The sequence below is a fragment of the Blennius ocellaris genome (genome assembly GCF_963422515.1).
Source record: "Blennius ocellaris genome assembly, chromosome: 4".
Classification (NCBI taxonomy): Eukaryota; Metazoa; Chordata; class Actinopteri; order Blenniiformes; family Blenniidae; genus Blennius; species Blennius ocellaris.
In genome coordinates this window covers 11,974,994-11,998,385 of record NC_137653.1, presented here as the reverse complement: position 1 = coordinate 11,998,385, position 23,392 = coordinate 11,974,994, and the positions used below count along the sequence as shown (strand labels likewise).

Genomic DNA, 23,392 nt, shown 5'->3' with positions numbered 1-23,392 from the left:
TGCGTGTGTGTGTGTGTGTGTGTGTGTGTGTGTAGGAGGGGGGGGGGGGGTCTTTTAAAATATAGAATTCAATTCTTTGTACACAAGCTGTATCTGTGAGTCTATTCAAATATTTATTTATGAAATACATACAATTAAATAACATAGTACAACATTAGGGATTCTGATTACAGACGAGACTTTTACTTTATTTACTATAATTTAAAGGGTGCTTTACACGTGGGATTTGAAACCTTCCCTTTATAGTTCAGAAAATGAGCAATCCTGTGTCACTGACGCACCAGAAATTAATATTTAAAAAAGACCAGAATGGAAGAAGCATTTGCATCTGTCCACAACTGCGGGATTTTCACTCTCCAATAATCCCATGCTCGATCCTTTTGGATATGGTAATGATGATGATGATGGTGATGATGATGATGATGATGATGATGACGACGGCACACGTGCCATCCGGTTGCCCATAGCGTTCCTTTTGGTTGGTAGGCTGTAGTCATCTCTCCATTGGAGGCGTCGTGCGTCACCCTGAGGGCGGATGGTGCCGTGGTCCACGCAGCCTGTGTCAGGGGAGGGCGAGGGTGCCGCCTAAAAGCGTGCCAATTTATTGGATGCGTGTTGTTGCCAGGGGCGTGGGTTGTGCCGTGAAATTCCCAGTTTTTTCCAGAAAACCCGAGCGAGAGAGATTAAGATGAAATCTGGGAAGACATCCGCGGTGTCAGCTGGACGGGAGACGCGCTGGAAGCTGCGTGTGCGCTCCTGCCTGGACCAAAACTGTGCCGCAGTGAGCATAATCTGATAAGCACTTCGGGTCCATCCCGCACTCTGCCCCAGGACAAATCACACGCCGGTGAGGAGACAGTGAGGAGAAATTATGCTCAGGCCACACACATCGGTCGGAGCTGACTCAGAACTGCACCCGGAACACCTGCTATGAATTTGTAGCCAATCATCTGGAGCCCTGGTCGATGCGTGTTTACATTGGTGGACTGCTGCGCACTTCATCCCGTGATGTGTCTGAGGAGGGAAAGGTACGTGGCGCGGTCGAAACATCCGGACCTGTCCACTGTAGGACAGTAATTCTCCAAAACACCATCGCATTTCTACAGTATTGGCTGGAGCGCGGATTTCTTGCGCAATGTGGAGGAAAGTGACTTCGTGAGCGCATGACATCGGGCTGAACTGGAAAAGCGGTACTGCAGCAAGGTGGACCGGGGCGTAAGGTGGCCAGGAGCAATGCGCGCAACCTCCGAGCTGGATTTGTTCTATGGGGATGTTCCGTCTCCAAAACAAACGTGAGGCACAATAAGGCCAAGCATCCTGGAGCTGCGCGAACTGCGTCACTGCATGCAAGTGTTGCAGGTAGGCTGGGAGAGGAGCGTGCTTCATCCCTCCACAATGTCGCCTCGGACTGTTTGACCATTCATCCGGGATGGATTCGGCGGAGGATTCGAGCAAGGATCCATTAGGATCCACATTTTCCTCGGCTCCTAATTTAGACTCGGACATTAATGCAAATGCCTGCAGGACCGTGTACGAGAACGGGACGGATCACAATGTCAACGTCCAGAACGCAGCCCTGCGGGGCGCCAGTGACCCCAGCGCGTACCCGTCCACTGACTACCGGGGGCTGATTCGCCAGAGGTTCATCCGCCGGAGCTTGTGGGTGTCAGACACCGATGAGCATCCGGTGGACCCACCGGAGTTCATCAACAGCAGCCCGGTGCTCAACATAGACCTGAGGACCATCGTGGACCGGAGTCGAACCCGAGTCCTGCAAGGAGCGCGCCTGCAGGAGACATCCAGCACGGAGAGCCAGGTGGGCCTGAAAGACAGCAACACAGAGAGCGCGAGCACAGACGAGGAGAAGGCGGACCGGAGCCAGACCGAGGCCCAGGCCGAGGTTGGGAGCACGGATGTCACAGGTAAAGCAGGAAGTGACGAAAACGAAGAAGAGCCAGGGATGAAGGCCGTGTCCACCTCACCTGGGGGGCGATTCCTTAAGTTTGACATTGAGCTGGGAAGAGGCTCATTCAAGACGGTCTATAAAGGTCTGGACACCGACACCTGGGTCGAGGTGGCATGGTGTGAACTCCAGGTGAGTTAACCCAGTCAGGTATTACAACAGCACCTGCAGATGTCCACAAACACAACTAGTTCATTCGTTCATACTGTCAGTGTAATTATTTGAAGATGCCACCCTGAGGGGAAAAACACCCCAACTTGAATTATAATAAATCCCAAACTATAAGTACCACATTCGAGGCTTTACACCATCGGATTCCCTTTATTATCTTTGTTTATTCTTCAGGAATTAGGCTCAACCATGTCTTTGCCAAAGCTGTTCTCACACAATGTAGGGAAACACACCAGCTTCAGGGTAACCATCGATTAACCAGTCAGCAGTTAGAGGCATTTGTGTCACATCTTCTTACTGATGGAGTCGTATCATCAGAATAGCAGGGAAAAAAAAGTTTCTCTAGTGCCTTTCTTTCACCATCCCTGATGGCATTACACAATCCTTGTCTTTTCTGAGAACAGGTGCAATTGGTATGATGTTAGTACTTTGCAAAAAGTTTTCAAATCGTAGTATCATCATTGTTTACAACTCATTCTAGTCTAGCACCCAGTTTGCAGGATTGTCAGCAGAATTTCTTTTATCCTTTTTTTTTTTTTTTTACTATAGTTTCTTTAAAAGTATTTGGATAGGGGGTGATATTCAGACATTTATGGATTCATATAGCAGCGGCAGCTCACTGTATCACTAATCTGTGTGTGTGGTAATCTAATGATCAGTTTAGTTGCTATCCATGTGATGCACAGATTAACCTGTAGATAGACCTGCAGACAGTGGCTGCCCTTTCACAGCTCAAAAATGTACTAAGCTTTTACATGCCATCCACAGAGTTGAAGATGTATTATTCTGCCCTGTGAGGTTTTATTTCTTCTCACAGAAACATGACTAAAACAAGATTTTGGCAGAATAATTCTGCTCTTTTAGGCAGAATAAGAGGTGTGATGCAAACAACATGTTTTCACAGATTTCATGTTGCTTCAGAGTAAAGAAGCTGGTGTTTTTAAAAATAAGTCTTGCACCTCTTGCAGAATTGAGGTTCATCAAGTCAGGCCCCAGGGGGTAACTAATAAAAGTACAGCCCAATCAGGTTTAGCCATACAGACAAATCCCTATTTGATTGTGCAGTTCTCAGAGCTGCAATAACACAGGTTTTCAAGGAAGTACAAATCTAAAATTCTCTCTTCCGTAAATATTAGTTGTGCTTTGCATATGTCAAGCACATTTAAACTTTACCAGGTCTTGTCAAAGTTGAAGAGGATGTCGACAAAGATGAACAGTAATAGTGATGCAGCTCCACATCAACTTCATGTCATGTCACTGAAAGCCAAGGCCCTGCTCAGGGTGATATAGACTTAACCCTGCCTTTGGTGCTTCGGTAGCTTGAAGAGCATGCAGTCCCTATTCAAGATTTAAAAAAAGATTTAAAATGTATTGACAGTTTTTGGTGTTTGCGTGTGTCTTAATTCAAATCCATAAATAAAAAGAAACCACTTGGGCATTTTTAAACACTTCTACATTATTAACCACATTTTAAAGCGCAAAGGGTATGTCTTCTCTAATGTATACCAGGAAAGGCATGCATCATGCATGCCAGTTAGAGGTATGGCCTGCATATTTGTATCAGTTTAGTATGTGAGCAGGTTCTCAGTGGAGATCTGGTGATGATTCAACCATCCCATCCCTGGAGATGAGGCCGTGCCCTTCAGGGCTTCAGTAGCAGTGTTACTTGCTCATAAAAGAAAAAAAAAACCCTGCTGTAACACGAACCTTGTGCCTCTACTGTCTGCATATGGTGCGTGAATTTCAGGGTAATAACTAAGAGTGAGACTGCAAAAAAAAAAACAACCTAGATGCTCGCGGAAGGATTTATGAATCAGATTTGATGGGGAGATGGTGTCTGGTGTCGACTCATCGTAAATGTGTCGGACAAATGACGGTCAGAGATCGTCTCAGCGAGCCATTAAGTTGGAATTCCCAAAAAAAATCACGCGACATCATTTATTAACACGTTAAAAACATTTCACTGTTTTGAGATCTTATTTCTGATAGTTGCACACAAATGATGTTTGCCTTAATGGTAAATGTTACATTTATAGCCCTGTGGAGTTATCACACCGTTATGTCTGGAGAGTAAATGTTGCTGATGCGGCCCTCTGGAGCAGGAGGGAGAGGAGAGCGGAGGATAATGGGTTCATCTCAGGACAACTTGTAAGATGTGTAGTAGTTGATACAAACAGTCAAACAGTGGCCCCATATTTAATTAGCTGCTGCGTCGTCTTATCAACAAACTACATCACCCTTCCTTCCTATTGAGCAAAGATATGGCCCAGTGCAGGAGGTTGTGAGCTGCCACACCCTGCTCAGATGTCCCCCTCCTAAAGTCTCATTTATATACTGGAAATGAAGCAATGCAGACCGAGAAGAGGCGGACACAAATATATCTGTCCTCCATGAGCATCCAAGTATTGCAGGTAGGAAAATGAGGATGCGCCTTCACGGTGCTGCAGCTAATGTAAGACGCATTAGACTGCGCACTGCACAGGTCACTATGGGCTGAGAATACAATCTGATTCCTCAGCATAATCAATAAGTCAATGATCAATGCTATGGGACACGCAGAAAGTTACTGTGTATCCAAACCATTTGAGAAAACAGTCAATTGTCAAGCATTGGTCGTGACTGAAATGTCTTCCTGAATATAACAGCAGAGAAAAGCTGGAGGTCATGCGGTGCTTGTCGTGGAGCTTGCCACTCAGTTGTATCAGCTGTGCTGACCTGGAGAAAAACAGAAATGTAGAGGCTGTTTGCTGTCAGCTGTTTTACTATTTATACAACAGTTCAGGGAAGGCAGGGGCCAAAATATTGATCCAGTATACATGCATTCACTCACGCAGTAGAGATGAACAATTTAAACTCTGAAAAAATGGTGCAAAGTAACTACATCAATTTTTGTTTAAAAAAACAGATGCTTCCCCCCCAGCTGCTATATGGATTTGTCTGTTTTGTTGTTCCATTATTTACTAGGAGCAAAGTCATTTTAGGATTAATAATGTGAATTACACTTGGGGTTATATGTCATGACTGCAGTGTCTGTGTTGCACCACACTAAATAAAACATACTGCTTATCTGTCTTCTGAAACAAACTCCTCGCACTTGATAGGTGTTTGAGTGCTGTATTATACACAGTAGTGATGGAAAAGAGTAAAATGCTCAGACCCTCATCTTTGCTTATACAAAATGCCAAAGGTGTGTTTACTCTAAACACCACCACAGGCTTCCTCAAATCCATTCAGACAGAAAAGGCTTTTTTTATGGAGGCTAAGAAGATATGGTATTTTCTCTGTTAATGAGCTCCTCATTCTCCCCCACTGCACCACTTTTAGCTCTCTGTTGTCTTAGTTCCAAAGTACTGAAAATAAAATGAGTAAAAGGACTTAAATGAATTGTGTTTCTCCTTTTTTTTTTCAGGAACGGAAACTGTCCAAAGCTGAGAGACAGAGGTTTAAAGAAGAAGCAGAGATGTTAAAAGCTCTGCAACATCCTAACATTGTACGATTTTACGACTTCTGGGAGTCGCCACTGAAAGGAAAGAAGTGTATTGTTCTGGTGACGGAGCTGATGACCTCAGGGACGCTAAAAACGTGAGCATGGTTTAAAAAAATGTATATAAGCACATATTTTTTCACCCTTTAAAAATTGTTATTGTTAAAAATTGTTATCTCATCAGAAAGTTTCACAACTTTTTCTCACTTTAGTTGCTTTGTGATGTTAGAAAGGAATAAACATAATAAAATATTTTTTTTTCATTTGATAAAGAGTAGACAAAAATCACATCTATTTAATTCATTAAAAAAAAAAAAAATCCCAGAAAAAGTTATTATTTAGTCTTTTCATATGATGCATCACTGAGAACTGATGTTGTTTACTGTTTTGTGTTATTTGTGAAAATTTAGCTTAAACTTGAGTTTTTGGGTGTGTGTTTGAAAATTGATGCATATTCATTATGGTCATTTGCTCTAATATAGAGTCAAAGGGGCAAAGCACAATGGTGTTCAAGGCATTAGGAGAAATATGAGGCAGACAGTTTATAATTCCTACAAATCTTGCACATGCTGCTCCTATTTACATGTCCTGCACTGCTTTAAATAACTTATTAGTGATGGTTTTAAAGTTACGCGGTCTGCATCTGATAAAGAATTAAATTATTTCCATAAATTATTATCCTGTTACTTTCAGTCAGTCCATTAGACTGTCGAGACCCAAACTTTAAAGTGATTTTCCCATTAAAAACTAAATTTTCTCATTCAAAATGTGATTAACAAAACAAATTATTCAGCACAAAGTGTGGGACTCACATTGACCAGTTTCATTCTTTGTTACTGCCAAAATTAGGTGATTAGTTTGACAATGGAATAGTCAGTGAAGCAGTTGAAGTGCTTTGAGTTTTTTGTGAGCACTTTTTCACATTATATGAAGTTTGCCCTGTTTACTTGAATGAATAGGGTTATTTCCAGGTTTTCTCTTCTTAGACACCTGCCTTTTATATCAGCTTATGCATTTGGTTGAAGCTTAATGAAAGCAGTAATAATCAATGAAAAAAAAGCCAAGTGTTGCTGACTAACACATTTACGTCAAGGCAACTGATCTTTTTTTTTTTTTTCCTTAACACAGGTATCTGAAGCGCTTTAAGGTCATGAAGCCCAAAGTTCTGAGGAGCTGGTGCAGACAGATTCTCAAAGGCCTCCACTTTCTCCATACAAGGACTCCTCCCATCATCCACAGAGATCTCAAGTGTGACAACATCTTCATCACCGGACCGACAGGCTCGGTCAAAATAGGGGATCTGGGCCTGGCTACGCTGAAGAGGGCCTCTTTTGCTAAAAGTGTGATTGGTTAGTCATCAGTTTGTTGGCTCAACACTTTTTTATTTATTTATTTTTTTTTAATTTGGTCCTAACTAGGGTGTAGTGCTTAGGAGTTACTAAAGAGCAGACGATCGCCATTCCCGCCGAATGTGTGGAGTTTGCATGTCGCTGTTCAGGACAACCGGACTACCTGGAGAAAAGCTAGGTTAGGAGCTCAATGTTGTAACCTCGTATGGATCCTTCTCTCCTTGGAGTGTAAAAATGGCTGTTGTATTCCTATAGTTGTACCAAGATGTGAAAGTGAGAGGCTGCCTGTCTTTCATTGTTTGCCCTGTGATTGTTTGCAGCCTGCCTATAGTGTACATTGACTTTCACCCAGTGTCACCTGGAATCAGCCTCATGACGCCCTCATGACTTCGATAGAGTAGATGAATCTGATCCCAATTCATTTTACAGTTCTAAACAAGGTGCAGTAGTTTTTATGTGTGCACTTTGGGATTGCAGAAACAGCTGCTGAACACAACACTGTTCAGAACGTAATATGCAGTCAGGGTCATGTGATACGATTAATGCCTACTTTTTGCTCCAGTTTTTGAATTATTTTTGTTTTTTTGCTCAGTGCTCTAAAACTAAAATAAGAGATACGAACAGTGAGAATGAGAACAATGTGTTTAATTACCAAATACAGTCACTTTGTCTAAAATAACTAAAATGTTTTCAAATATGTTAATTTTATTTATATAGTATGGATTTCAACAGCAATTGTTTTTAAATTGTTTAGAGTTGTAAAAAAGGATATAAAACCAATAGCTGGACACAGTAACCTCAAATTATCATGTGAGTCATTAGAGATTCCTGGAATAATGACTTAGTAGGCATGTCTTATCTCAGCTATCGATCCGTCTGATGGAAATGAGTCACTGATAAGCAGATGTGACTTGATGATTTAGCACCCCGTCTTCCACTAATTCTCCAGGTACTCCAGAGTTCATGGCTCCAGAGATGTATGAGGAGCACTACGATGAGGCCGTGGATGTCTACGCCTTTGGGATGTGCATGTTGGAGATGGCCACTTCAGAGTACCCCTACTCCGAGTGTCAAAATGCGGCTCAGATTTACCGCAAAGTCACCAGTGTGAGTTCATGTTTAAAGCTGGAACACTCTGCACATTGTTGTTATGAACTTAGAGAGTTACAAGCAGACCAAGCGGAAATCTACATATACTTTCCTAAGTCTTATTCCTTCCTGGAATGTGTGCTTCCTGGAGAGAAGCAGTTGTAATCATTTGTAAATCATTATTTTCATTAAGACAGATGCAAATATCTTTGGCTTTTCTTTTAGGATTCTGGGACATCTCATGCAAACAGTGTTGAAGTAATGTGAGCACAATCATTATGAAATTCACAACCGTGAAAATACCAACACTGGGAATGATACACATTACTTAATAGTAACATTTTTTTTTCCTGACTCTATTTTTGAAAGCAAAATTTTCTGGTGTTTATGAAGCACTGTTTTTTTTTTTTTTTTTTTTTTAACAGATCACGTTTCCTGTGTTATCCAGTCATGCTCTAATTGCTGCTGTTTTCAGCGTTTCACTTCTTGACTCAAGGCCTGTTCATGCTGGATTCCTTTTCAGGGTGTAAAACCTGCCAGCTACAGCAAAGTCAGTGACCCAGAAATCAAGGAAATAATCGGGGAGTGTATCTGTCACAGGAAGGAAGAAAGGTAAGTCCACCAATACTTGCATGCAAACAGAAGCTCGCCCTCATCTGAGAGTTGTAATGTTTTGGTTCTCCTCCAGCAGGGTGACGTTATCGCCACTATTTGGGTGTCAGTTGTGCATCATTAGGCTTCACCATCACAGTAACTGTTGAGTTCTTAGATGGTGCTTGTGTGTTTCATACAGATTCTCCATCAAGGACCTCCTGAATCATGCCTTCTTTGCAGAGGACACAGGCGTGAGGGTCGAGCTCAATGAGGAGGATGATGGCAAGAAATCATGGATTGCTCTGAAGCTTTGGGTCGAAGATCCTAAAAAGTTGAAGGGGAAATACAAAGACACCGGAGCCATTGAGTTCACCTTTGACTTGGTGAATGAGATCCCAGAAGTTGTTGCTCAAGAAATGGTAAAAAAAAATTTTTTGGTTTTATTTTGTGAATGTAACTAATGACTGTGAAAAAATAACAATGTATCAGTGATAGACTTCAGAGTCTATCTGACCAGTGACAATCCTTTGAATAAAGTTTAAACAAGAGAGAGAATGTAGAACATACATAACAAATCACAGTTGAAAATAAGAAATTTTACAATTTCAACTATTACAAATAAACTTGGACTCATTGTTTATTTTCCACAACAACACTGAGCACTTGTAATTAGGTGTGATGTAGACATGAGTTGGTCAGTGGTCCATGACGATTGGCTTCAAGGATGAACTGTATTGATTGAAACTAGAGTAACTAGTCACTTGGCCTTTGCTTCCCTATGCTAATGTGAACAGATGCAGAACAAGAATATGGATTAATTGATTTCTTAAATAAGATGTTACAACCCTGACATATTTCAATCTGAGAGCATCTGACCTGTGTTTTGTAGGTGGAGTCAGGTTTCTTCCTGGATTGTGACGTGAAGATAGTTGGCAAGTCCATCAGAGATCGTGTTGCTCTGATCAAATGGAGGAGGGAGCGCACGGTCTCATCAAATGGAAATGGTGACGTCTCTGTGAAGAAGATGCAGCCCAACTTACTGCAGGTGCCTGGTGCTGCAGTAACACAGATATCCACAATGGCCACCACGGATTATGAGGATCAGGAGGTGGAGCAGCAAACTTTGACCTGCACTGTTCCAGCGGCATCTGCCACATGTGAGACCCTTCAACAAATCAGTTTTTGTTTTAGCAGCATTAGAAGCATTAACATGTGACCATATACAGTATATAACATTATTTCAAAAGCAGATGTTCTCAGAGTGTGGCGGGATAGGCCCACCCAGAAAACTGAATCTGCATTGCTTCTACTCCCAAACTTGTTGCTGCACAAAATGTTCCCTGTCAAGGAGTGGTGGTTGAACCTTAATAATTTTCATGTTATAAGATATTAGAGTTAATAGCTGTTGAGCTATTAACAAATCACAAATGTAACAGAGTCTCTCTCTCTCTCTCTCTCTCTCTCTCTCTCACTAGTTTTACTCTTTATCCAACCAGAAAAAGGTCACTCTGCATCAAGAAAATGACAGACTACAGTTGGTTTCACAGAGAGAAATTGATGAAAGTTTATTAGTCAAACAAATCGGAACAATCAAACTCTGATGGTTGTATTTCAATGAAATGCTTTTTTTTTGGTGTCTTTTTTGTTTCCCTGTCCTTGGCTTAGTGTCTCTCCTCTTTGCAGAGAGTCATTGTGAATCACAATGTTTTATTTGCTGTTATTGCAGCTGATAGTGGACTGAGCAACGCAACGCAATTCAATGATCTGAACAATCAGCAGAACGGCACCTACCAGTCACTCCCAGAGCCCATTTCTACTGCGCAGATAATCTACAGTCCCCCTGCACAGTGTGATCCTCAGCTGCACCAGGGACACTACCAGCAGCCCACTGTACAGGCAACACATGAAAACTACACACAAGCAGCTACACAGTTACACCATGGGGTGTATCAGCCAGCTGCGGGTCAGCTCCATCCCGTGACCTTCCAACAACCTGCCGCAGAACCGCACCAGGGGCCTTATCAGTGTCAAACAGTGAGTACATAGTCTTCTTTCCATTGCAATCTGTAACTAATTTGATTTGTCAGATCTTTTGTTTGGTTTTCTGAAATAACATCTCTTTTCTTTTAATTACACTTCACTCAGCGTCACTACAGCAATCCTTTTGTATGCCAAGAGAACCTGTTCATCACTGAGAGCTCAATGTGTCTTAGGCGTGGCAGCGCCTCCTCGGTGGAGATGTTTCAGTGTAGAGCGCACTCGCTCGCTCAGACAATGACTCCACTGTGTCCTCGGCAGGATCTGCCCTCGCTAGACAGCACAGAGGGTGCAGTGCATGCTACAGATCACCTGTACTCTAACTCAGCCCCAAATCCCTCATTACTATCCCCTGCCTTGCCCTCCCATCGACACTCTCATCATGACTTGGCAAGTCATTTCCATTCACCTCACTTTCCCCCGAATTTACGGCCTCCGTCAGAGCACCGTCTGAGTGTCCCACGAAGCCCACAGCCCCACTGCAAGGCTTGCATGTCTCTTCTCCTCAAGGAGCGGACAAAGGGAGGTGGATCATTGGGGCACACACCCAAACGCACTTTTGCTGCCTCGGCCCTCTTTACACCTGCTCCAAAGTCAAGCTCAGCCTCATCTCCTCCACTGCCAAGGCCTGCTTCTGTCACTCCACCTGCTCATTTACCTTCACCATCTCCCTCATCATCAAACAGTCAGCCATCTCTTGAGACTTCCCCTACAGGTCCATTTCCCTCCTCAAAAAATGTGCCCGCGAAGTGTTTGTACGAGGGCAGAGATCTCACTCTGCTCAACTACTGCCTCCACCACATTGTCAGCCGCAGGACCAGCTCGCCCACCCTTTCGGACAGAGGGATTTTTAGTAGGTCCCTGCACAGAGAGGTTGAAGGCCGTAGTTCCTCAGTGACTGAGCATATAGACAAGAGTCAGAGCCTGGATGTCCCATTTCCCATTAGCCCAAAACTGGACAGGGATGTGCCCTTATCACCACATTACAACAAAGGCGTGCCAGACCCACTGGTAGGTCAGAGAAGAACATTTCATGTAGGCTAATAGACTGATATAGAAACAGCTGGCTGCACCTCTCCTTTCCGTATTCTCCCTGCTGCACTTGACCGTATATCTGAACAACCCTGGCTTAATTTGCAGTAAGCTTTCAGTTTTAAGCAGAGACTGATGCTTTCGCATAATCTTTTGACAATATGCATTTTGAGTGGGTTATTTAGTATAACTAATATTTAGTATGGTTATAGATTCCTACTGCGGCTTTTTCTTTTCCTTTGAACTTCCTGTCACAAGTAAATAGCAACTCCTCTAAAACGTAATCTATGCGCTTTCCTAAGAGTAAGATCAATGCTTTGTCAATATGTTTAGCCTGGTTGCAAAGGTGTAAAAATGAATATTACCTGAACAACAGGGTTCAAACGTTTGATGTTTTTCATGTGTTTTTCGCAGACGGTCTCGGCTCCAGCTACACCGGGCCCTGCTACGCACCAGGGCAGACAGTCGGCACAGAGTTACCCAGCTGCAGCCCCGACTCTGCAGACTCAGCTTTCCACCCAACCCGGCCAGGCGCAGGTACCACATGCTGCTCATCGTGCCAGATCTACGTTATTTGGTCTGAGTTACAGAAAGTCGACCAGGGGAGCAAAGGTTTAGATGTGCACTCAGCTGGCTTGCTACTACATACATGTATTTAGAATGCTTTCTCATGGATACTCAATACTATTAGATTTAATGTCTTTGGAGGTCTAAGCTACATGTATGCTTGAAGACTGCTTTCCTCTTCATACTGTAGCATTGATTTTGTAATTGCCCATCATATTATTTTGTAGGCTGTTAAAGTTTGTGTGAGGTGAGAAAATTAGATAATGGCATGACAGAAAGGGGACCAGTGATCATGAAGCCATTTAATAATGCAAATATGATTACAGCACAGCAGATTATACTTATTGTTGAGAACCTACTGATGGCTTAGAGGTTGAGAAAAGAAGACAGTGGGGTCATTTAACAGTAAAAAAACAATATAGTAATTCATGTCATCTCTCATGGAGGTTAATAGACCTATCCAGTTTAGGATGATCATTCTCCAGGTTAGTATATGTACTAATGTCAATCTCTTCATCAGTGTAGCTCCTTATATAATTCATTATACTTCTTAATTTTAGAATTGGTATGATTGTAATGCATATGAAATATGATTTTTTTTTTTTTTAGCTCCTTGCACCCGGGGCAGATTTGTTTGTAAGGCTAAGGTGTATGTATTGTACTGTGAAAATGAAAGGAGTGGCACAATAACCTGGTGTATTGCGACATACAAATGTTCAAGAAAATGCTCTAACTGCACAAATTGTTGTAGGATCATTGTCTTTTCACAGGATAAGGTTTGTAAATTTCTGTCTGTTTAGAATTTAAATCCTCAAACATAATGTCACTGGCACTTAAAAACACTATTGTTAGTGGTGTGTATGAGGTGTGTAAAGAATGCATCTGATCCCCCTTCACAGTAAATGTTTACTTTTCCGTATATCTCTGTGTGTGTATGTGAATGGCTATTCATGTGGCTTGTGTTTCCTTCCCATTTGTTTCTCCTCCCTGTAGTGCCATCTCCAACCAGCTGCTTTCCTGCCCCAGGTAGACCAATCCCCTAAGAACCTACACAAAATAACAGAATCACAAAGTCTACCAGCCTTACAGCTCACATGTATCAAAATTGAGCTTCAAAAAGTTTCCAATTTTCCAGTTAAACGTAGAAGTAGTTCATATTCCCTCACACATCCTCAATCAAATGTTTGATTTCCTTCCTTAGCTGTTATCTGCTGACCAGCCTGCATCCCACCTGAGTCCTCCTGATACAGCTACCAGTTTCCCACAGTCAGTCTCCAGTGCTCCTCCCCAACTCCTGCCCCTGCAGATCACCCCACAGGTGTGTTGTGACACCGTTAAAAAGTGCAAGAATTACCTAAAGATCAAATTTGGCACATGCTATAGCATCAGGAGAGATCGCTAGGTTAAGTCATAAAGGGGCCTGCCTGATTGTTATGTCTATCAACTGGTTGTCTTTGTTTATTTTATATCATTTTTCCTTTTTCTTTCCCAGTTTTCCTCACCATACTCTGCTGTTCAAACAGGGGGCCTCAGGCCCCGTCCCATCTCCCCATCTCCTCTGTTGTCTGCCTACAGCAGCACTGACCCTCCTTTGTCTACTATGTCTAGCTCCTACTACTCACTCTCACCACGTCATTACTCTCTTCCTCTGACCCCTCATGCTGCATTGCCCTCTGTACCAAGTCTTGGCAGCCCTCAGACTCCTCTGTCCACACCTCAGTATGTGACTAGCATGGCACTCCCTATTCCACTTCTTGTCATGACCATGCCTTCTGCAGTGCCACTGCAGCAAGGCGGCCCTCCCACGTCTCAGTCAAGCCTTGGCTTCTATTCCACCCATCACTTACCCCTCTCTCAGGTTCAACCCACCCCATACCCTGCCCCCAACCCTGAGCAGGAACTTGCTGAGCTGCCTGTCCAGGTGAATATTCGCCTCAGTATTAACTGTGATGGTTGAGTCAGGGGACATCTGTAATAGTGAGGTATTAGTGTGTCTAAACTGTTGGTGTGCTGCATGCAGGGCGTGCATTTTGGGGATTCAGAGGTAAATATATGTAAATTAAATATTGGGCAGTTCTCTAAATATGCTTTCTGTTGTTGTTGTTTGTTTTATATACAGGCAATTGCTCCACATGGTCCTTTGGGAGATGCTCAGCTTTTGGCTACTGGGCAGGCTCCTCTCTGGGGAAGTAAAGCAGATACAGAAGCTACAAAAGCTGGCCCAGGCTTAACACTTGCTCCGACAGTGTCCGTCCCCGATCCAGCCTCCACCTTAATCTCAGCTGCCGCTCAAGTTGAAACCCAAGGCCCAGCACAAACTCAAACTCTGGCGCGATCACAAGATACAGTTCCTGTATCAGCTCAAGGTGGAGCTATCCCTCAAACTCCAACATCTACTCTGAAAGCCCCAACTTCAATTCCAATTCAAGTTCCAACCACGTCACAATCGCCACACTCAGCACCACTATCTACATCTGGTGCCACGTTAGAGCAAACAAAAGTCTCCTCTTTAAGCTCTGACACATCATCGGTCATGGGAAAACCCTCAGTCCCAGGTTTTGCGTCTGGTCAAGTCTCCGTCAGTCTGCCGGCAGCAGTTCAGTCTGCAGCCACTGCTCCTGTCCTTGTCGCAGCTCCATCACTGCAACCTGCTGGCATCCACACAGCAGTCTCATTGCCTGAGTGTGCCAACCTGACTGCAACTCAACTAAATCTAGAAACAACATCTGGCACCTTTCAACAGGAACCCTGTTTGGAGGTAGGGATAAAGACAAATTTGTACGTTTAACATTTTTGAGGATTTCATAGCTAGAGCTTGTACCACAGGCCAATTTTGGTGTTTTCTCCTTCTGCAGGATGTGCTTCGGGACAAACCAACATCTTTACCGAGTTGTGCATATGACAGGTCTGTGTCCAACCTTTCGACAATTTGCAGCTTTTTCTGATTTTTCTCTCTCCCTCTTTTCCCTATTCTACATGACTCTAAAAAAATTAAGGATATTTAAGTTTGGGGTGAAATTTATAGAAAATGTAAAAAGATCATTCTACAGTGATAATATATCATGAAAGTGGAGCAATTAAGTTTTGCCATGGAGCTTGTTGAAACATTGAACAACTGGACATGTGCATTCAAAGGTTTAGAGAAGTTCACATTAAGTCCACCTGTAAAGGTTATAGTGCATTTTAGGTTCATCCTGAAATTTCACCCAAAAGGCAAATATCCTGAACTTTTTGCGAGTACTGTAGTTCGGAAGACCATTTGTTCTACCAGCAATGAGATGAAAGAAGTGTTTGGATTTTTTTTTCCCTTTGCAGTGTCAATTCTGATGTAGCATCCGGTAAAGAAACAAGCGATGGCTATGACAGCTTGGCTAGTGGAGGCAAGGGGGATGGAAAACCCAGAAAACACCATCGGAAATCTGCACGAACACGTTCCAGGCAAGAAAAGACCAGCAAACCCAAACTGAGCATGCTGAATGTGAGTCATGACCTAATTTTTGTAAACTGACATTTACATTTAAAAATACCTTTCAGTTTCTGTTTGTAAAATGTCACTTCCTCCCTTCATAGGTTTGCAACACTGGTGATAAAATGGTTGAATGCCAGCTGGAGACTCACAATCACAAAATGGTGACATTTAAGTTTGATCTGGATGGAGACGCTCCAGAAGAAATAGCCACTTACATGGTCAACTTCGCTTATTACAATTCACAGTTTTTGCCTCACACATTGGTTTCATATGTGACGTGACAGATTGTAAAAGATGATAAAACTGTGTCTGCAGGTGGAAAACGGTTTCATTCTACCACTAGAGAAGGAAATATTTATTGACCAACTCAAGGACATTGTGGACAAAGCTGAGGACATGCTAAGTGAAGACTTGGAGGGGGAAAGAGACTCAGCTTTGAGTTGTAGTCCACTGCAAAGCCAGATGTTAGAAGGGCTGGTTGGAGAGGTAATAACGAGTTGAAAACTCATCACAGCAATTCACCACATATGTTTATATATAGATATAGAGATGAACAGAGACATCTGAATTAATGCCTGTACAGTTGCAAAGCAAGTAGTACTTTAACTTGGCTCCCATTTGTACATTTCTCTGTAGAATCAGCAGTCTGGAGCACAGCAACCTGTTTACCAGCAAAATGGTAAAACAGCATTTTTCCTAAAGCACCTTGTTTGTATGTCTGATAACTCATTTGTTACTTTGACTTCTATGCAATTGTATTAACACCTCTGGTATTTAAACTGTTTTCTCACAGTCCTACATACAGGAAAGAGATGGTTTATAATCTGCCCTGTCGAGGAAACACCCACATCTAGTCAGGAGACCCCCTCCGATGGGACGGCCACACAGTCACCTGGAAGCTCAGCCACTACACAGCCTTCTGACATGAGCACTGCCAGGCCGCCTACATCCAGAGGTGACTTTGTTCCTTTTGAGCAATATCAGCATATCTGGAAGCCTATTAGAACAGCTCCACCTTGTGGCATCTTGGATAAGAAACAGCTTAAATCTGTGGTCATTTTTGCTCATCTTCCTTTTTTTTTGTTGGTTTTTTTTTTTGTTTAATCCTTTAGCTGAAAATGGATCCTCCTCTACAATGTCCGGCGGGAGTGGAGGCTTCTCCTATGACGTGTATGGATTCTGTAGTCCTCCAATAATGTCCAACACAGATCCGCTGCTCCTCGCCACTCTGTCCCCTCCTGTATCTGCACCTCCAACTCTCCAGTCGGCGTCATCAGTGGAGCCTGCAGGCAGCTCATTGCAGCACAGCGTGCATCAAGCCCAGCCAGCCAGAGCTCAGACGTTTCCCTCATCCTCCCCACACACTTCCTATCCAGTGGAAGATTCAAAGGGATCTCCTCTTGGTTCCATCTCGCCTGTTCATGTGGCTCAGCAGATGCCCGATATGACATGCCCCGCATCGATTGCTGACGAGGTGCCCTGCTGCCCTCTGGTCATGCCCCTGTCTCTTGATGTGAGCACTTCACAGGGTGGCTCTCCTCTCACTCCTCTTCCCCTTCAGGAGCCTGGGTCAGCCAAAGACCCGCCATCCGTCTCCTATGCTCCGGCCGCACGCAGTGAGCGCCCACAGCAGCCCGTAGTGCTCCACCAACCTTTCTCTACCGTGGGAGGGACTAAAGTGCCCTCACTACCCCAAAGCCCAGCTCCGTCACAGCACGGTGTGTGCCCCGCTGAGTCTGACGGTGAAGGACGGCTGGGCCGAGGAGGTTTCGTGGACAGCACCATAAAAACGCTGGATGAAAAATTAAGGAATCTGCTCTATCAGGAATATGCTCCTATGTATCCATCGGGCACTTCTGCAGAAACACCAGGATCTGGCACAGAATACATTCAGTCTCCTCCTGGTCCTGACAGCGCCACCGGAGGGTCAGGAAACAGCACGCCGGGGCCAATAGGAGAGGGGCGCTATAGAGGAGGGGAGCAGCTGGTAAGTAGAACAACAAATACTGCTGCCTTTTAAGATTTTGTTTGATATTTTGCTTGATGCATTTAGTATATTAATATTTATACAGTCTATGCCTACTGATTTCTTTACAGTCTCCAATTTCTTTCTTTCTCAGCCTCAAATTCCTGAACGAATGGATAGTTTGAGCACACTGAGTGACTCTGCTGTATGCGGTATGTGCAGTCTAGTCTGATCAGTGTAAAATAGTGGGATACAAGAGTTCCCAGAGTACTTTGGAGTATACCTTTTTAACCATTTTAGTACTAGATTGACTGATTTTGTTTCAATTTCAGAAAAAGTTCAGTGAGTAATTGTTTCTGCTACATTCTCAATATCTGGCATTTTTATCAGTATTATGGTGTGTTGTTCATTGCACTCGAAGTTGTACTTAAGATCGTATTGAGGAAGTGCAGGTCTACACCATAATGATTAGAATATGGGCACAATGCTCTATAAATCGGCATTCTGATAGTTGCTGATTTTTTGAGATAATATAAACAGTCTGGAACTTATGGTTGTGACAAATACAAATGCAAATTTTATAGGCGTAAAAGGGTGCAGTAAAAACGATGGCAAGCCATGCGATGGCTCTGTGTCCTCAACTGGAACACTGAGCTTTCACAATAGAAGAGCACACCAAATACAAATACTACATTATTGAGTAAAATAAGATAAGTACTGAATATCTCTGCATTACTGCATCACAATGAAAATTCTGTTTGCCACCAAATTACTGATGTGTTGTAATGGTTCCAATTATCACTTTAAATTATTATGATTTAACTGAGATAGGTTGTTACTAAATGAGAAACTAATTGAACAACTCATTTGTCCTTTTTAAACCCAATAGATTTTGTTTAGGCCTGCAGGTATTTGTAGATACACATAGGCTTCGTTAATAGAACAAAGTTTTAGACAAATAACATCTTCAGCTCAACATAAAATTGTCTTGCTCCTGTTACTGTTCAGTACTTTATATGTTGTAAATATTCCTGCAGCTTCCTTGTCCAGAAGACATGTTCCTCACTCTCTTTCCTGCTCTGGTACACGAGGGCGATTTAAGGTAGGAAATAATGATTTCTCTTCACACCCAAGGCTATAGCAGGGCTGTCTTTAGTACGAGCTGTGCAATCACAGCCGCACTATGCCACAGCAGATGCCCGATATGACATGCCCGCACAATTCCTCAATCGGTTCTTTGCTCCTGACAGATCATCTCTGCTCCTCCTGAAGTTGCCAACAGGCGAGATGTGAAGCAAAGGAGCTGGAGCAGTGCTGCCTCTCCGGCACACCCTGCTGGATATAACGGTGACCACATTCAGGCTGAGACCATGACTACTTCAACCACGATTGGCCGCTTCTCTGTGGTGAGCACTGAAGATGACATCACGCAGAGGACACGCTGCAGCCGCTACTCTGCCCCACCTGATTTCTACCTGGACACGCCTCCTTCTATGGCCAAGCGGGGCTCCCTGCCTCGCGCTCTGACCTCCCCCTCAGTACCTGTGGACGTCATGGTCCATGCTCGCTTCCTATCTTCAGATTCAGGGGCAGAGAGCAGCCCTGCAAAGCTGGCTCACGCCACCCCATCCCAGCACTCTCGCTCTGAGCGCAGGGGGAGCGACCTCATGAAAAGGGCAGTGGCCTTTCTCCGTCGTTCTGGTCGCAGCAGCAGCGTGCAGAGTTCTGACTCACCAAACAGGCATGGAGGCATGCATGGCTCTGCCTATGCCAGCAGTGACAATGACTCAGAGATGGAGGATTCTGACATAAAGAGGGAACTGCAGAGACTCAGGGAGAAGTAAGCACAACCTGTGACTTGCTGTCTTATGTAGTGTCTTTAAACATCATGCAAATGTGTTGGTAATTTGTCTATAAGTGATCTATATCTTTTTTTTTCTCTACTCTCAGACATCTGAGGGAGATCTCAGAGCTGCAGGCTAATCAGCGGGGAGAAGTCGAGTTGCTGTACCACAGGCTTGGCAAACCTCCTCCCCCTGGCCTGGGTCTCTCACACACTGCACCACACGCCGGCCGCAGAAAGAGGTCCAGCAAACACAGGCTCAAGCCAGGCAAACTTCTCAGCCCTTTGGTTCAACAATTTAGAAATGTCACAACCAAAACTAGTGACTCCAGCAGAAACAGTGAGTTTAAAAACAATGTCAGTAGCGAGGGGAAAAAAGAAACATTTATTTGATGTGTGTGTGTGTGTGTGTGTGTGTGTGTGTGTGTGTTTAGGTGCGACTCCAGGTGCAGGTGAGCCCACAGTGAGTTTAAATGGCTCTCCAGCCAAAGGTCCTTTTCCCACTCACAGCAGAGCGCGGTCATGCACCAGCCACCTCCCCAGCTCTACAGAGCCAGTGCAGACTCAGCAGCCCTGTTCTCTTAAGGGCTCTCTGTCTTCTGATAATATTTATGCTGGATCACATGGCGACGGCACCGGTACACAAGCTCCTCCTGCACAAGGTACGACCCGCAACACACAACAAAGCACCATAGCTCAGAGATGTCTTTGCTCATGCCAGACTGTAAACACTTTCATTTATCGCAAAGATGAGATGGTGATTTAATTATTCGTGTTGACCTGAAAACATTGGGTGTTTCATTGTGTACTTTTCTCACTCTGTAATCTTCTTCCCCTGGTTTTGCCCCTCTGCAGGCTGGTCTAATTACCCTCAACCATCTGAGAGAGTCACCTATAAATCCAGTAGCAAGCCACGAGCTAGATTTCTCAGTGGGCCTGTGTCTTTGTCTATCTGTTTGTATCTCTTCTTTTCCCATATAGCTTTACATTTTTGTGTTCCAAATTTCTACTTATCTTCCTTTAGCTCACAAATATTTTTGTCTACCTTTGCCAAACTGTACTGCTGGCATTTCCTATTGCTTTGTGTCATTCCTGTTACTTTGCCTACCTATTGCAGCTTTGCTGTCACAGAAAGGCATTGCTTATTCAAACCACAGGGAAGTAGTGTTTATTAAGAAAGGATGACTATGGGAATTAAAAAAAAATATATATTTTTTTAAACCTTCTCCACATGTGATTGATCAATACATATTGATTCTTTTTATATAATAGGTTGATTGACCTATTCAGAAATCCTTTTATTATTTATGATTATGTTTATTAGCCAATGTGGTTCCATTTTAAATAGAAAGGTTTGAATAATCAAGGTTCATGTGAATTGTAATGATCATTATGTAACATAAATTCATAAATTATATAAGCTTGTTGTTCATCTTATGACAAGACCACTTTTGTGAGCTTATCCACCATGTATTAATATGAAATCAATATCTGCATGTCACATACATCCCAGTGTATTGCAAATTATGTTTTCTGCTTCATATTTTCTATCTGACTGCTGCATTTTGACATGGCTCTCAGCAAGGCCACCTGCATGTTTTTCTAATACGTATATGAACTGACTTGTGTTAAATGACTGCTTTTTTTTTTTTTAGCAATTGTTTATGTGGTTTGTGTGTACATTTGTTTTGTGGCAGAATTCAGTAGATTTTCTTGTCATTGCATCCTGTTACTGGACGTTTCTAGCTGTTCGTATGAATGAGATCAAGTTTGTTCTTTCGTAGGGTCAACTCTGAAGCGTTTGTGTCTGGGCAAAGAGCGAGGCAGCAGTATGTGCAATAACAGTTTCTTATGTACATCAAATCAGCTGGTCAAACATGGCACCCTGACACCTGTGCATGTTTGTGTGTTTTGTCAGGGTCCGGAGCTTCAGCATCAGGGGGTTTCAACCAATCACAGCAGCTGCCGAGTGGCGTCACACCTTCTCCCCATCAGCCGGTGATGGGCCTCGCCCAGGCACAGGCAAATAACAGCAACAACAAGAGAGGCATGCACAGTGGCTCACCCATGAGTGCCATTGAAAGCAACCTGTCTGAAGATTTACAACGCCTGATGGATGACTGGGCCCAGGAGGTTCTCATTGTCACCCACCGACCACGCACCGACTCTCTGAGCATCAGTGGACAGGAGCTGTGGGATCAGGTTGAGCTGCCAACACAAGAGCAGCTCGCTAGAGTGACAGAGGTGAGATTCAGGGATCTGCAACCTTTACAATCTAAAGAGCCATTTTGCCCCCTTTCCCTCCAAAATGAAGTCACATCCTGTCAGATTATTATTGCATACTGCCTCTCTGATCACTGCTTTTCATATGATTTCAGCCAACACCTGTTGAATCTCACTGGAAAACTGCTCGGTGTCCTGTTTACCTTGTGTTGTGTCAACATTTTAGATGCCAACATGGACAACCGCGGGTTCAGAGGGGAGCAGTGTGCCCCTGTCATGGCCGGACAACCCTGGTGCAATGGCGATGACCAGTCCCTCTGCAGGGCCTCATCCAGGTTATCAGCTTCATTCCCCTGCTCCATTTGAGGGCTTGTCCTCAACCCTTTCTCTCAGCCAGTGGCCTGGATTGCTCTTTCCCCTCCCGTCAGGAGTCCTTCCCTTCCCAGACATGCCCACAGCCCAGGATCTCCACAGCCACATTCCCGCGTCATCATATCAGCCGGCTGATCCCAAGGCGAGGACTCTCTAATCTGAGTAGCATTGTGTCTTCCAATTCTGTTACCAAAAAGATCTCTCATTATAGTTCTAATCAATCTTATGTGCATATTCTGTATATATTCAACCAGCATGTATGTAATCATATGTATATAATCATCTTAAGTTTTATGCTATTTGTTTAATTTACATTGACATACCTCATGTCCATATTATAGTACATAGTCTTTGAGAGCAATCAAATAGAAGTAGTACTTTTAAAGTATAAATAAGCCCCATAAGGCTTCAAAGTGCAGATTTTTGGCGTTGTTTATGTACATTGCTACTCAATGTTCATAATATATTGTTGGTTCATGCTAAGTTCATGTCAATAGTTGATGTTTGTGTTGCTCATATCACCTCTATATACAAGCTGCCGTATGTATATATGAATTCTTGTTGGTCTGTACATAGCTCCTTTATTGTACAGTTACCATTAGATAATCCATAGGTCGGTGCTGCAGCTACATGTCTTAAAGCAACACCGTATTCGCCGCCATCATGCCATCACTGTGAAGACTTGATATCTTGGTCAGTAGGACCGGTCGCTTTTCTCTCTCTCTCTCTCTCTCTCTCTCTCTCTCTCTCTCGCTCTCGCTCTCGCTCTCGCTCTCGCTCTCGCTCTCTCTCTCTCTCTCTCTCAGTCCAAGGATAGGTTTCATTCCTCATCGATGAAATGCTTCCAGCACAAGCGCTTGAAATATCTTTAAGAGATTTGAATGAACTTGAACTTTATCTTCAGGTGGAAAATACACCTGTGAGAGTGCCTTGAATAGCAGTTTCCATTTTCTGAGGAAAAGCATTTAGATTCAAAGCAGACACTGAATATTCTATATATGCTTTCACATTAATAGGTAAATTATGTAATTTGAATACCGAATGTGGATTCAGACATGTTTGATTTAGCAGCAAAACATACCTAAACATAATCTGGTGTTGTAGTATGTTAAATATCAGAGATTGTAAGGGGGGAAAAAATGATTTAATCAAAATTAGCTGATATATTTATTGTAAGTTTTTCCTTGATCACTGAAGTTCTGTTCTTGTGGGATCGCTCAACCACCGGCACAC

At 43.4% G+C, this 23,392-nt stretch overlaps 1 protein-coding gene across 1 annotated transcript; it reads left to right on the top strand.

Moving 5' to 3' along the window:
• Positions 1–1,429: 1,429 nt before the first annotated feature.
• On the top strand, positions 1,430–22,316 carry wnk2 (WNK lysine deficient protein kinase 2; the record flags this gene model as incomplete). The annotated part of the gene is made up of 30 exons (XM_080495417.1): positions 1,430–2,095; positions 5,544–5,716; positions 6,747–6,967; positions 7,917–8,074; positions 8,580–8,668; positions 8,850–9,069; positions 9,540–9,807; positions 10,377–10,684; positions 12,134–12,256; positions 13,280–13,312; positions 13,488–13,604; positions 13,779–14,207; positions 14,406–14,652; positions 14,920–15,044; positions 15,142–15,191; positions 15,602–15,764; positions 15,857–15,973; positions 16,071–16,241; positions 16,392–16,434; positions 16,549–16,710; positions 16,868–17,742; positions 17,876–17,933; positions 18,759–18,823; positions 18,972–19,561; positions 19,672–19,904; positions 19,999–20,226; positions 20,420–20,518; positions 21,349–21,393; positions 21,483–21,808; positions 22,014–22,316. 30 exons carry the CDS (start codon positions 1,430–1,432, stop codon positions 22,314–22,316), a joined length of 6,705 nt encoding a protein of 2,234 aa, XP_080351543.1.
• Positions 22,317–23,392: the final 1,076 nt, after the last annotated feature.